Genomic DNA, 15,142 nt, shown 5'->3' with positions numbered 1-15,142 from the left:
AGGATTCACCACGCTACCACGTAGAAGGGCACCCACAGCTGCCAGATGTTGGCCAGAGGCTGCTGTTAAGCCTTCTGGTTTCAGGGTCTACTTGGACATGGATGCATAGAACTCCTTTAGTTTATGCTCCTGCCTCCAGGCCCCTATGATCACACTGAGCTGTCTAGGAAAGGCTCGATTTCAAGGCATCCCATTAAAAACCACTGCTACAAGTCCCGCTCCTGAGAAACTACGGCAGAAGCACTCCTTCAGGTTAGAGGTCAGGAAATGCCTAAAGTTTATTCTTTTTTTAAAAAATATGACTAAACGTGTGTGTGTGTGTGTGTGTGTGTGAGTGTGAGTGTGAGTGTGTGATGTGTATATGTGCGTGTCTGTGTATGTGAGCATATGTGTATGTGTGTGATGTGTATATGTGTGTATATGTGTGTGCATGAGTCTGTGTGTGTGAGCATGTGTGTGTGTGTGTGTGTGTGAGTGTGAGTGTGTGATGTGTATATGTGCGTGTCTGTGTATGTGAGCATATGTGTATGTGTGTGATGTGTATATGTGTGTATATGTGTGTGCATGAGTCTGTGTGTGTGAGCATGTGTGTGTGTGTGTGTGTGAGTGTGTGATGTGTATATGTGCTGTCTGTGTATGTGAGCATATGTGTATGTGTGTGATGTGTATATGTGTGTATATGTGTGTGCACAAGTCTGTGTGTGTGAGCATGTGTGTGTGTGTGTGATATGTTATTTGTGTGTGTGTGTGTGTGTGTGTGTGCGCGCGCTGCTGGCACACCCATTCTTCAGATCAAACTCTGGTCCTTGAGTTTGTGCCACAGACACTTTACCCACTAAGCCATCCCATCAGCTCAAGTGTATCCTGTGGGGCAGCTGTAAGTGTGAGCCAGTGCATACACACATATATGTGGAGGTGTCATTCCTGACACAGAACCTCCTCCTTTCTCTCTGGGGGACTCATTATATGACTAACCTAGCTAGCCAGTGAGCCCCAGGAATCCTCCTGTCTCTGCCTCCCCAGCACTGAGATTACAGTGTGCACTACCACGCCTGGTTTTGCTCATGTGTTCTGAGAACTAAACTCAGGTCCTCCTCCTTTCGTGGCAAGCACCTTCTAGACTAAGCCATCTTCCCAGCCTGGTTTATTCCTTTTTAATACGACTCGTGTAAGACTCAGCTTAGGTGCCATTCTAATGCCTCCGTGTGAAGCACCCGGTGACTTGACTACCAGCGGCATCTGAACATTCTCCTACCCCAGAGAATCCTGCACGCCATGTTCTCCCAGACATAGGATTCAATCGTCAATGGATTTTTACTCACTTATTTAGTTATTATTTGGTGATGGGATCTGAACCCAGGGCTTTGCACATGCCAGGCGCGCACTCTACTACCCTTAAGGGGATTGCGCTTGCTGTTTAGTGGCATACTGGTGACTCTTGAAGAAGCAAACAGAAGGCTGCACTTTAGCATTAAGGTCAGTCAGTAAAATGCTTGCCTTGCAAGAAGGAGGGAAGGCCCAAGTTCGATCCCTCAGAACACGTGTAAAAAAGCCAGGTGCGATGTGTGCACTTGTAAGCCCAGCATTAGGGACACATATCAGAGGCTAGCTAGCCAGAACAGCCCACTTGGTGAATTCCAGGCTGATGGCCTTGTCACAGAACAAACAACAGCATGGTGGGTTGTTTTCCTAAGGAATATGGGCTACGGTTGCCTGTCCTGTGGCCTCTACATTCACACACATGCATGTCCACATATGAACATGTATATACTTTGTCATCGTCCTCTGCAGTAAAATGAAGGCAAGGACAGTACCTAACAGGATCCTGAAAGTAGAAGCTGGGTGGCATGCAAGGACCGAGCTCCCCTGGAAAACCTGCCTGGGGCGCTGTGTCTGGAATGGGGGAGCACTGAGCTGACTCACTGTCCCAGAGCCATTCATACTCTTTATCCAGACAGGGCAGAGTAGCCCCCACAGGGAGACCAGGAGCAGGTTCCTTCAGGTTCCTGCAGGGCAAGCCTAGGCAAGTTGTTCACATGCTGTTTCTCAACTACCCTTTCTGTAAAGGGAATGAGGACAGCAATGGCCTCCCTGTGTCTACTCCATCACAACTGATCACAGTTGTGAGAGCCATGACTCAATGTCAGCAGAGGGCTTCTGCGTAGCCCAGGGCTCCTCCTCTGCAGTCGCCACAATTCGGAATTTAAAATACTTTGCACCATTTGCTAATGATCTGTTTGTTAAACTCCACTTAGATCAGTTCGGCGCTAACCTTGGACGCGTCGTAAGCGCTGTCCTTAGACGCGTTGTAAGCGCTGTTGTCTGTTCAAGATTCCTCTTGAGCTTTGCTAAGGTTCTCCTCTCTCTCCTGGTTTCCCCAGCTGAGCCCCTGCCACTCATGGACCTGTGCCGGCGTTCGGTGCGCCTAGCGCTGGGAAAGGAGCGCCTGGGTGCCATCCCCGCTCTGCCGCTACCTGCCTCCCTCAAAGCCTACCTCCTCTACCAGTGATCCAAATCCCAGGACCGCCATACGACAGCCACCTGGTGCCAAGTCACTGAGCCCGTTGGGGTCCGCCGACCCCTGCGCCTGGGATGGATGCCCACCCTCAGCCATGGGCAGACGTGCCCCCTCATCCTACCGGCTGCCTCTGCTGGGGGAACCTATGCCAACGGACTTCTCCCTTCCCAACACTGGCTGAAGCAGCAGCACCCAGGCCCTTCCCTGAACCAGATGCAGAGAATAAACTATGAGAACCTCTCTCAGGCGCCTTCTGCTCTCAGGTGGAGTGGGCTGCCCCCCACTCTCTGCAGAGAGAGGCTACACCCACCTGGGGGGTCCTGGGAGGTAAGACTAGTAGGAGGTGCCAGGGCTGAGTCCAAAAGCAGGAATGGCCAGGACCAGGCCATACAGATGAAGCTCAGGATGTCACATACCATGGACACTGAGACAGAACCCCAGGTTGGACTTCCCTTGGGCCAACGAGTGCCAGCTTTAATGTCAGCTGCCGGTGCTCTGTGGCCTGTATTTATTCTTTAAACAGTAGCAAAGGCCATTTATTTATTCCACTTAGAAAGGAAACCTTGGTGGGTGGCTTCCCTCGATGTGCTTTCCCCCACCTCCCTGGAATGTGTGTGCCACACCTGTCCTTGTCCCAGGCCAGGACTGTGGCACATGAGCTGGTGTGCACAGATACACGTATGTCGTCGTGCATGACCCCTGACTAGTTCCTAAGTAGCCCTGCACCAAGCACCAGAGCAGACCCCAAGAGAGGCCCGTGCAAGTCCCCATGTCCCCAGGTCCCTGCTTCTGTTGCCTTGGGCACTCATACACCGGCACACGTGTTTCAGCCTCTTGACTTCCATGAGCTTCGAATTTTGCCCCCGATTCTTCTGATATTTCCCATTGGCATCCTCCAAAGCTCTGGGCCTGGAGGGCCATTAGGACACATGGAATGAGTGGGGTCTCCAGCCCCTGGGAAAGCCACTGGCAAGGCAGGATTAGAAAGACCAAGAGCAGGGTGGGGCGCCATGAAGCCTGTATGCCTCTCAGGCTCAAGACCCCGCCACACACCCACTCAAGCCTCAGAAGTGGTGTGTAGGGCAGCCCCAGGAGAGGAATGCCTGTCCTAGCAGCACGTACATGGAGCACCCCACATGTGCTCCAGCCCTCTGGCTGTTTCTCTTGCTCTAGAATCAACTCCCTACATTGGGAATGTAGCCATTTGGTAGAGGACTTGCCTAGCCTGCAGGAAGCTCACGTTCCATCCCCTGCACCAAGGAGAATCAAAGCTCAGGAGGCTGAGGCAGGAGGATTGCTGTCAGTGGTGTACAGAGGTCATGGCCATCCTGGGCTATATTAAACCTTGTCCTTTAAGAAAAAGAAAAGAAATCAACTTCCATTGAATCTGAGTTCTGCTCATTTCTGCACAGGTACAATAGATGACTTTATTTGTTGAAAAATGTTTAATATATTTACATATATATATATTTGTAAGAAGCATTTTAAGCAGCTGCTGTAGGGTACCTTAAAAAAAAAACTTCCAGTAGAGTATAAATTTTAAAGCACAGAATTGGTGCCAAGACTAGATAAAGAATGTAAATTATTCTCTTTATATTTTGAGGTTCTTTTCCTTTTTGGGGCCTTTGTCAGACTGCACAACCTTACTTGTTCTCATTTGGAGTGGATGGTGTTCAGTGGTATAGATCCCAGCGTGTCACCCCGATCCCAGCTGTACTCCCATGCATGCTGGTGAATTTCCAGGCTCTCCTGTGTCCCCCATACTCCACCACCCCAGGACTCGCCACACCTCCCTGACATCCCGTCACCAGCACCGTAAAGCCTTGTGGCATGTATAGTTCTGAAACCCCCGTTCTGTTCTGTTTTATGATGACTCATAACAGTCAGCAACCTAATAAAGGAAAGTTTGTTAAAATATGAAACCATCCGAGTCCTTTCGTGCCCGTGGGGGTGGGGGGAGGGCGGCTAAGCCCTCTTCCATCGAGCCAGTGACACTGCCTACTGTGTGGCTGGCTTGCTGCTCCTTGGCCTGGCCTAAGAGTGGGGGTGCCAGCCGAAGAGTGTGGGTACCATACTGGGGTACACCTCACACTTGCAGAAAGTGTTATAACCCCAGAAACCCAATAAATGTAGCCCCCTGAGCCCAATAGGAAGGGATTCTGAGTGTTGATGAATTTCTCATTGCCTTGTTAAAAAGCTTAGTGGGGGGGCAAGAGGGGGGAGGAGGCACTGATTGAGATGTAAAGTGGATAAATAATGAATTAATGGGGGGAAGAAAGCTTAGTGTAAGAGTTGGGGAAGATGGCATGTCACTCAAGCACGGGGACCTCAGTGTGGATCAGAGCACCAGTGTAAAAAGCTGGGAACAGTGGCATGCATCTGTAATCCCAGCGCTGGGGACAGAGACCAGCAAGTCCCTGCAGGCCAGCCAACCGTGCCAAATCCGTGAGCACCAGGTTCAATGAGGAGCCCTGTCTCAAAAACTAAGGTGGAGTGATTGGGGGAAACAGGTGACGTAAGCCTTTAGCCTCTGCACACTTGTGTGTGCAAGGGCACACTCACAAGCGCAATGAAGAGGGAAACCTGAATTGACTGTGGGCTGGTTAGGATCAGAGCAGCAGTTAGCATGGCTGGTTCTGGCCCTCAGAGTCTAGTTCTCTTACTTACCAGGAGACCTTAGGCTTGCGTCCCTCAAATCAAGAAGGCAGCACTATTGAGAGAACCTTGCCTGGGAGCTCATCCCTCCAGCTGCAGCAGGCAGAGCCCCAGGGGAAGGACAGGAAATTCTGGCTTATTTAGAGGAACAATGAATGACATGGTGAACAGTGAGCTCACACGTCATAACGAGTTCCAGAGAACCACCAAGAGTGTATGCAGCTCATTTGGGGGGTGGGGGTCTGAAGAACACGCTGGGCTCCGGGGGTGCTGTGAGAAAGTTGCCTGGTCGGGGGCAGGGGGTGGGCAAGCGGAGTAGCTTGGCCCTTTCTGAGAGCCTCTTGACCAGTTTTCCTTAGATCCCTCCATTGTTAAGTCAAGTTCCTGCTTTGTGATAGAACTCAGTTGGTAGAGGTCTTGCCTAACACCCAGAAGTCCTGCGCTGGATCCCCCAGGACCATAGATAATCTGGTATGGTTATCTATGGCTCAGCAGGCTAAAGGCACTAACAACCACGCTTGATGACCTGAGTTTCATCCCTAGGAATGTCCCCACCATCCAAATGGTAGAGCAAACTGACTCCCCTAAATTGTCCTCTGATGTCCTAATGCACCATGTGGTGTGTGCACACAAGCACAGGACAATTAAGATTGTAAAAACAAAACTCAGTCTGGTGCGGTGACGTAATCTCGGTACTCAGGACGTAGAGGCAGGAAGAGCGAGTGTTCAGGGTCATCTTAGGCTGGATAGTAATTTAGAGACTGGGCTGGGCTACATGAGACCCTGTCTCAAAAAACAATGCATATCACAGCAACCCCACCCCAATAAGCCCAACCAGCATTACTAGGGCCAGCCCCAGGAACCTACACTTTCTTACATGCCCACTCCCCAGGTAAGTTTGCTTGAGAGACTTGCTTGGTCTTTGAGCCCATGCGTACTCTGTCTCTCGCAAAGTTGCTAGGTAAAGAGACTCACTTCAGTCTGGTGGCACCTTGACCCAAGAGCTAGCACATGGCATCTTCAGCCACACCCAGAGTCTAACACTGGTGGTATAACCTTGGACAAGACTGTAAAATGGCAGTCACCAATGGAACAAGGGACTGTGAGGCCCCCAGAGCATGCCCGGCATCACGGCGAGGCCCATGTGCCAGCATGCGCTTCAGAGACCAGCTCTTCTGAAAGATATTGTTTCCTCCTCTGGAACTTGGCTTCTGAGTACAAACCAAACATTCCTGATCTAAGCTTCGAACTAACTTTTCTTCCCAGGTAGCTTTCCACAAATCAAGGTGGATCCTGGGGGAAGGACCTTTCCGCACCCGCCCCGGATGTAGGCAGAGGAAAGAGGGCAGGTCTAGAGTTATTTTTAGGCAGGAGTTCATGTCTGGGTTGCAGTTGGATCTTGGGCCTCCTTTGAAAGGGTGGCAGGGGAAGAGGGGTCAGGCATGGGGTAGGGGAGGCACCAGAAAAATGAGGGCCTTTGTGCTGCCAGGAGACTTCTGGGGGAGCCGGCCTTTGTGCTGAAGGGAACAGTTTTAATGAAACCATCTGTGCAGACTTGGCCCATCTGGTTGTAATTAATCCCCTGCCTTCAAGCAGGTAACCGGCTCTCTGGCTTGGCCATAGATGGGAAGCTGCCTCCGTCTCCATCCTGGCAGCAGCCTCCCTCCCGCTCCTAGGCGGGATGAGGAATGTGGACTTTGCTGAACCGTAAACTATGCTGGGGAAGCTGGGGAGGGGGCTGAAGACAGAGCAATTCGTTCATGTTCCAGTCCAGACACCCAAACATGGTCGGGTTCCAGCCACAAGGAATATTTGAAATAAATGCACTGCACGGGGCCAGGAGTTTGCTGTGTTTTCTGCATGGGGCCATGGCAACCGGAGAGGAAATCATGAGCCCGGATCAGGCTGAAGGATCAACAAATGATGTCCTGGCCCAGCAAACCCGAGGAAGCCTCGCATGACTCTCCGAGAGCTTCTCGGGACTCAGCTGCGGGGAGCCAGGACTGTCCGTCTTTCTGGTGCACTCAGACCTCATGATCTGCTTCTAGACACAGGCGCTTCATTATATTTTGTAGACCATAGAAGGTCTGCTACTGTCACTGAAGAACTGATAATGATTTTGAGCAGAGGGGATGTTCTCAGAAAGCCCAGGCTAAGGGCTAGAATCTAGCCGCTCTATGGAAGTGACCATAGTGCTGACCCCAGCCCGGGGCCTGTCTTTCAGCCCAGACCTAGTTGCAATCCTTCTGGCAGGTCCTAGCTGGGGACATCAGTTGAAGTCCACAGATGCCCCTTGCATCTGACTCACCTGTGGAACTTAAGAAAAAACCCAAATCCTAGCAAGCTTGCTATGCCAAAATGGAGAATCTGGTGACTGACTGCCCCAGAGTTCCGAGATCCCAGAATTCTGCAAAGAGCCAGGCAGATCCCTCTGCCATTCCCCACGGTTTCCTGGAAACCTCCAAGGGGGCTAAGAAGGGACTTAGTAACATCCCTGGTGCAGACAGTACCGTGTGAAGGCTTGGCCAGGCCTGTTTGCTTTGGTCTTAGCACCCAAGGAAGAGCTGAGGCTAAATTGGCAATGTCAGCACCATCACCCACACACACACCCAGGCCCAAAGGTCTTGAGAACTCAGTAACTGAGTCCACAGGGAAATTCCCTCCTGGAAAGCTGAACCAGGAGGCTGCTGACATTATCAGATCTCCAAGCCATGGCTCAGGCAAGACCTTTCTATCAGGACTGTCCCCTCCAGGAGCTGTCCTTTTATTTGCAATGAAACCGAAATCATATGACATTAAACTCACAATTTTTCAGTGCACACATCGGTGGCTTTTAGCACACTCTCAGTACTGGACATTAGCCTCCTTCCTGATCTCAGACGCTTCATCATCCCCAAAGGAACACATTCGAGAGCGAGTACACACACACACACCACCACCACACACATAGACCTATAACACACATATACATACATATACCACACACACATATAAACATGCACCACACACACACACCACACACACATACCCCCACACATGCCACACCACACATACACATATACCACACACACACACTTACACATGCACCACACACATATACCACACACATACTACACACATTCATATACTAGACATACATACACCACACACACACACACACACACACACACACACACACACACACAAAATCCCTCTTGTATTTTCCCTTGCCCACAGTCCCTGGCAACCACACACATGCTTTCTGCCTCTATGGATTTTCTGTTCAATGGGCTCATGACACCATGGAGCCTTTTGTGTCTGTCTTTTGCTTCCAAATGGCCTGTGAAGAGGGTGTGTCCCTCATATTTTCCTTTATTATTTCTCTTTGTCTCCTTGTCTGTCAGAGAGGGAGAACATTTCCTCTCAGGATTCTTTCAAGATCCCTAAGCCAGTATCACTAGAGCGCTCAGTGCACATCTAAGCCACAGATGCATGAGAGGTGTTCCACAGTTCCAAGCCACCACAGTCCCTGTGTGTGCTGAACCCAAAGCTCTTTCCTACGAGGGCTTTCAAGGCCGTTGCCAAGACCCAGGGGACTCAGTGCTCTGGGAGGAAACCAGGTCTGGCTTGTTGTTGTTGTTGTTGTTGTGGTGGTGGTGGTGGTGGTGGTGATGGTGGTGGTGGTGGTTTGGTTTGGTCTGGTTTGGCCTGGTCTGGTCTGGTCTGGTCTGGCCTGGTCTGGTCTGGCCTGGTCTGGTCTGGTCTGGCCTGGTCTGGTCTGGCCTGGTCTGGTCTGGTCTGGTCTGGTCTGGTCTGGGAGCCAGGAGCAACAAAGAGCCAGGTGATAAGCCCTTCCTGGCCTTGCTCAGCATCTCTGAGAATGCAAGCGGTTCCAGGTTCCAGCTCAGCCCCTCCCTCTGTTTTTACACCTGTCTTCTTAGAACACTTGTCATCAGGGGCCCAAGAGAGCTGATCTCAAGTCCTGGACTCAATGGCATTCCCCAGAGAAAGTCACATTCTTTTGGGGTTCAGGTCTCAAAACACAGACACATCACTTGAGGCCACCATGCAGATCTCCACTGCATCTTAAGGACAAAGTTCCTGAGGTGGCTGAGAGGACTTTTCCAACAGAAGCCCATGAGAAATGCAGCCCAGGCTAGCCCATGGGGGCTGCTGCCACACAGAGTTCTCAGTCATCACTGGTTACGTTGTCCTCTCTCCCTGGCCACTTACCTAAAGGCTAGTCCTCCGACACCAGGTTTCTGTGTGCTTGACCCATATTCCCTGGGAGGAACCCAGGGCAGACTCAATGTCGTAGGTCCAGGATCCAGTTACAAATCTTTTACTGTACACTTCAGTGCGTGCTAATATAGATGCTGTCTCCCCTCTGACCTACTATACTATCACGGTCTAGAAAGGATGAGCACCAATCAGAGAGGTCCCTGGAAACAGAGGTTGAGCCTGAGTGAGACATCACATCTTAAGGGTCAAGTTCCCTATGGGACCTCAAGAGGTCTTCTTCCCTCCACCCTACCCCCCACCCCTGTCTGATGGCACAAGGATGCCAACGGACCCCTGCAGCTTTTCCTGGAGGGCTGCGTGAATTGGTCCTACAAGGACATGGAATGTGAATCCCGAGCTACTGGGAGACAGGAGTTGCAGCTGGTGCCATGCCAAACTGGGGTGCCGTGGTCAGTCGTCACAGTCCTCTGTGCGCATGGTTTGATTTACAGGAGGCCGAGAGCAGCTCCAACTGCAGACAGAAAACTATTTGAAGCAGCTGCCAGATGTTGTGTCTGAGCTGGGTTTTACAACTTGCTTACTGGTGAACAGCCACCTCCTGCTGGAGTTCAGCTTGCCCCAGTGGGTTTGGGCCCTGGCGCCAACCCCACAAGCCTGTCTTTTCAGCTGCCTGAAGGCTCGCTCCTGTTTAGCAGGAATCTTGTTGGGACGTTGAGGGGGAGCCAGGCTGGGAGCCCAGTTTCCAAAGCATCCCACCTTCCTGAGGAGGTCCTGAGGGTCTGACTTCAGGATTTCTCTCAGAAGCTCTAAGAACGCTCTGGAATGCCTGTCTGAGCTCAAGCACTTGGGGTGTGGCCTGAGAGATGTATGTACCGAGTATGACTTTTTTGTCTTTCTTGTTCTGTGTCCTGGTCTCTCCCGCTTTAGCCATCTGACCCCAAAGGCACAGAGGACGAGGGCTGGGACCAAAAGCTCAGCCAAGAGCTTCTAGAAGGTTCCTAACATTGTGCACGAGAGAGGGAGGTACTAGTGAGTACAGCCTGTCTGTGGATGCCGCAGTGTTGAGCCAAGACAGCCCTAAAGGGTGGTCAGGATTTTCCCTAGCATGAGACTACTGGAGTTCACTGGAAGTTAGAACACATTTCTAGCCCTCCCTGTGGCAAGGGACTCGGGACTCCAGGCTCATGATCACTTCCTGGGGCTGTGAAGCAGAGCTGAGTGTGACAGGGAAAGGGGCGGGGAGGAGGAAGGAGACGCGTGATTAATCTTGTTGCCTGTGAAAGCATGCCTGTGTCCGTCCAGGAATCCTGGCCGAGGGCCGCCAGAGTGGACAGAGTGTTCAGTCCCCTCCTGAAAGCGCCAGCGATGTTTTGTCCGCCGGGAAGGAAAACACCCTTTGCCTAAGCTAGAACTTGGCTCTGCCTCCGGGAGACGCCTGGGAGGCCTCCTTCTGAGAGGAGTGTAGTTGAGGACTAGAGGGTTTTGAGAGCCCTGCTTCTCTGAGGTGCCAGGGGTGCCCTCTAGCCTCAGGACCGCCCCTCTGTGATCTTGCCCAGCTACTCCCCCACCCAACCCCCCTTTTTTTTTCCTTCTGCAATAAGAAAAAAGAAAAAAGTTCCCAATGGTTCATCTCTCCCAAAAACCTGTGTTACCCGCCCAAAAATGATGGCGGAACTTAAGACATTCCCAGGCTGGCCCACATCAGGCACAGTGACCCTGCAGAAGTATAGGGACTCAGGCCCAAGATCATACGTCTGGGGTTTGGACTCAACATCTGTGAATGTGGCCCTGTCAGCTGCCCAGGTAGCCTGACTGTGCCTTCTGTGATTGGGAATAATAATAACTTTGAACCAAGCTCATGCTATTACCAAGATCAAAGGCAGTGTGAGTGAGGAGATATGACCAGAAGCCCAAGAAGCCATGCATATACGCACGCACGCACGCACGCACGCACGCACGCACGCACGCACGCATGCCCTAGAATCATTACCCATTTATTTACGGGGCAGTGGGAAAGAGACGCCTCCTAGCAATCCCTACTGCTGCCAGACAGCCCCTCCCTCTGGCTCAGCACTTCCTCCTGGGTCCTTAGCAGCCCTTCAGGAAGCTGATGGTCTCTTTGAGCATGCCCCCCCCCCGCCCCCACTTCCTGAAAGGATGGATTTGGCTGCAGGTGTCACTTCCTTCAAGGGAAGCCATGCAGCAGCCCAGCCCAGACTCACCCTGAGAACATGCCGGCCTCCTATGAAGGCTCAGAGGCCAGGGTTCCTGTCAGGATAGCCTATAAAATGTTGCCAAAGACCCCAGACTAATGGAGTCCCATTAGACCCAAACAGGTCTTGGCCCCATTGCCTGTGCCAGACGCACGTGGACACTGAATAGAGACCCAGAAAACCTGAGGTTCAACGGGAGGACACGAACTGGCAGACACGGGGCAGGGGCTGCAGGGGAGAATGTGGTGGACCCTCCCAGGCATCCTGGGCAGGGATGTCCTAGGGGCATTGGGAAGGATGAGTAGGAGGGTTCCAGAAAGGAAAGTAAGCCCATTTATGTAGGTTTCTAAATACAACTGGTTGTTCTGAGTAGCTCTTTGTAAAACAATAGAGTCCAGGGTTCAATTGGCTTTGTGGTAGACATAGAGGTCATAGTTAGTGATGGTGGTGGTGATGGAGATGGTGGTGAAGATGATGATGATGGTGATGATGACAGTGATGGTGATAGAGATGGAGATGGTGCTGGTGGTGGTGGTGATGTCATCCAAGCACATGTGTCTGTAGCCCACAGAAAGCTCTGTGAAGAGTCTTAGAAGCCCAGGTAGTCTCTGGGGCCCAGTCCATCCAGTTTCTGGCTTTCTGAGATGAACCCCTTCAGAGCAACTCTCTTGAGGAAGGCCCTGGATTCCTTCCCTATTCTGCATCTGGTCCTTTTCCACTGGGGATCCCGGGGCAGTCATGAGTCAGGCCAGCAAGACTGCTGTCACACAGTGGGGCATGGGTTCAGGATAGTAGCACCCCACCGGCTCTTGCATGGCCGAGAGCCTGTGGAAAGTTTTTTCCTGAAGTGACCCCACGGGACTAGAAAAATGGCTCCGTGGATAAAGAACTTGGCTCAACTCCTTAGCAGTCATGTGAAAAGCCAAGGAAGACTTTGTGTCTGTCACACCAGCCATGGGGCCGACACACAAAGGAGGAGAGGGGAGACCTAACACAGCGGTTCTCAGCCTTCCTAACACTGTGACCCTTTAATACACTTCCTCATGTTGTGGTGACCCCAACCATAAAATTATTTCGTTGCTCCTTCATAACCGTAATTTTGCTACTGCTATGAATGGTAACATAAATATCTGATACGGGGCCCTAAAGAAGTCTCCACCCACAGGTTGAGAACTGCTGGTCTAGCTTAATCAGTGAGAGACCCTGTCTCAAAAAAATAAGGAAGAGATCAGTTGAGGAAGACTCCTGACATCAGCCGCTGGCCAGTACGTGCTCACACATGTACAAGTTCTTGTTTCTGTGCACACATTACAATATGTAAACACACATAGAACACATACACAGTACACATACAGACACACACACAGAACACATACACAGACACACACACAGACACACACACAGACACACAGACACACACACAAACACACACAGACACACACACAGGCACACACACACACAGACACACACACAGACACACACACACAGACACACACACACACACACAGAGACACACACACAGACACACACAGATACACACACAGACACACACACACACACACATAGACACAGACACACACACAGACACACACACACACACATACACACACACACAGACACACACACACACACACACACACACACACACACAGACACACACACAAACAGTCCTAATTTCTCTTCATGCTGGCTCCCAGGTCTGGGAGGCCAAGTTTTCTGCAGACTGACTCCTGGTTGTTCTAGAAAGCCTGTCCCGGGCAAGGTAGTCTCTTCCTCCTGCACCTGCGCCTGCACCTGCACTACTTATGATTTGGGCGTGCTCTGTGGCCTCACCGAGGGCAGCTCTGCAGAGGGGCCACAACAAGCAGGCTGGCCTCCCCAGGGCCACATGACTCCTGTTTTCTCCGTAAACATTGCTCGGTCCAAGACCAGCGAGGACACCTGACCCGGCCGAGGTTACCCTGGTCTTCTGAGCTCTGTGTCAGCTGCCAGCTTATTTTTATGAGCTGTTTAATCTGCTCACTGTCCTCTGTTCCCAGTAGATGAGGACACGCATTCCAGGATGACCTCGAATGATAACAGCAGCTGTCTAGACAGAGGCTGGCCCCAACACCATCATAAATAAAAGTAGCTTTGTGCTCCAGGCTCTCGTCTGAGCCCAGGGAGGGGCGAGCAGGCCCCTGGTGGGCCGGCTGCCACAGGGCTCACCCAGCTACTGTCCGCCCCTACCCCACACCCTGGGATCCTAATAGAGTGCCTAAGACCTGCATGAGGGCAGAAAGCAGCCTGCTGGTCCTAGGATGCCCTTGGAGGAATGCAGTACTGAACATTGGCCCTTTCTCTGCTCCATCCATCCATGTGATCTGATGGGGTTGCTTAGACAGCACACAAGGCAGTCATGTGCTGATCTAACTTTACACCCCAGAGTTAGCGCTCTGCCTGCTGCTCCCTGGGCCCGGGGCCTCCAGGCACAGCCAGAAGTTTTGGCCTCCTGCTCTCTCCCTTTACTATCTCCTTGCTCCATGAAGCCCGTGCTCCCTCCACATGGTGTTCATTCTCTGGTGTGTTTTCTACTCCCTCTCTCAATGCCGACTGAGCCCTGTTTCCACAGAGCCAGGCAAGGCTGAACTCAGGGCTGAGAGGAGCTGGCAGATAGAAGGACCTTGGGATGCCCCATGAATTCAGAGAGCTGGGCATGGCTAACTCATCCATCGGGTGCACCAAGAGTGTGCAGAAGCATCCATGGGTGCATTCAGGCCAACGTGTGTGTGTGTGTGTGGGGGGGTGGCATACGAAGGAGGCCACAAGGGAATTAAGCCTCTGGCTCTTCTCTGGGTGTGTGGCATGGTTCATTTGGCTTCTCATGGGGGACAGGAAAGCTGTGGAGCACAGTGAGAGATTTGGAGAGAACAAAGATGGTTCTTGAATACAATCTGGCTCTTGGGTATGACTGGAGGTGAGGAGACAACTGTGGGCTAGATTCTACAAAGATGTATGTCATTGTGACATGGTATGTACCACGGTGCCCTGCGCAAGGGATAGGCCTTATTATCATTACTAGAGACTTGGGGACTAGATCTCAGTGCCGAACACCCCTTCTTTGAAAGGGGCACAGCTCCCCAGGGGCTTGGCACACCTATGCTGATCTCTCACTCCTGAGCGCATAGGTCTTCATAAAGCACAGGTCCTCAGAGACTGGGACCTGGGGACAGCAGAAGGGACAGCGCCCAGATGAGACACACCTACAGTGCACACACTGGTCCTTCCCTGTGCCCTGGCAACAGCCAGCACAGACCTGGAGATCCTTTTGTTTGAAACCTTGGTCAGCCTATTCCATCGAAATGGCCCTGTAGAGCTGAAGGGCCCAGTAAGGAATTCCCAAACCAAGCAGGTCCCTCCCACTCAGCGGAGGTCACTTTTCCTCCCTCCCCAGATCCCACCCGCACACACCCACAGAGGCTCCAAAATCAGGAGAGATGTCGCTGTGCTGGAGATAAAGCAGCAATGACTATTCTAAGGGGAGAGAACGTGTAGG

General features: G+C 51.8%; 1 protein-coding gene across 4 annotated transcripts in view; it reads left to right on the top strand.

The window, feature by feature from the left end:
• Positions 1-4,440, top strand: part of Spsb1 (splA/ryanodine receptor domain and SOCS box containing 1) — a 58,724-nt gene extending 54,284 nt beyond the window's left edge. For all 4 annotated transcript variants that reach the window (NM_029035.2, XM_011250345.3, XM_011250344.3 and 1 more), the window contains exon 3: positions 2,382-4,440. In NM_029035.2, the coding sequence (NP_083311.1) occupies positions 2,382-2,509 (128 nt within the window). In that variant the 3' untranslated portion in view covers positions 2,510-4,440. The remainder of the gene's footprint in view (positions 1-2,381) is intronic.
• The last annotated feature ends 10,702 nt before the right edge of the window (positions 4,441-15,142 follow it).

This window comes from Mus musculus, chromosome 4, assembly GCF_000001635.26.
Source record: "Mus musculus strain C57BL/6J chromosome 4, GRCm38.p6 C57BL/6J".
Lineage (NCBI taxonomy): Eukaryota > Metazoa > Chordata > Mammalia > Rodentia > Muridae > Mus > Mus musculus.
This window is presented reverse-complemented; position numbering and strand designations above follow the sequence as displayed.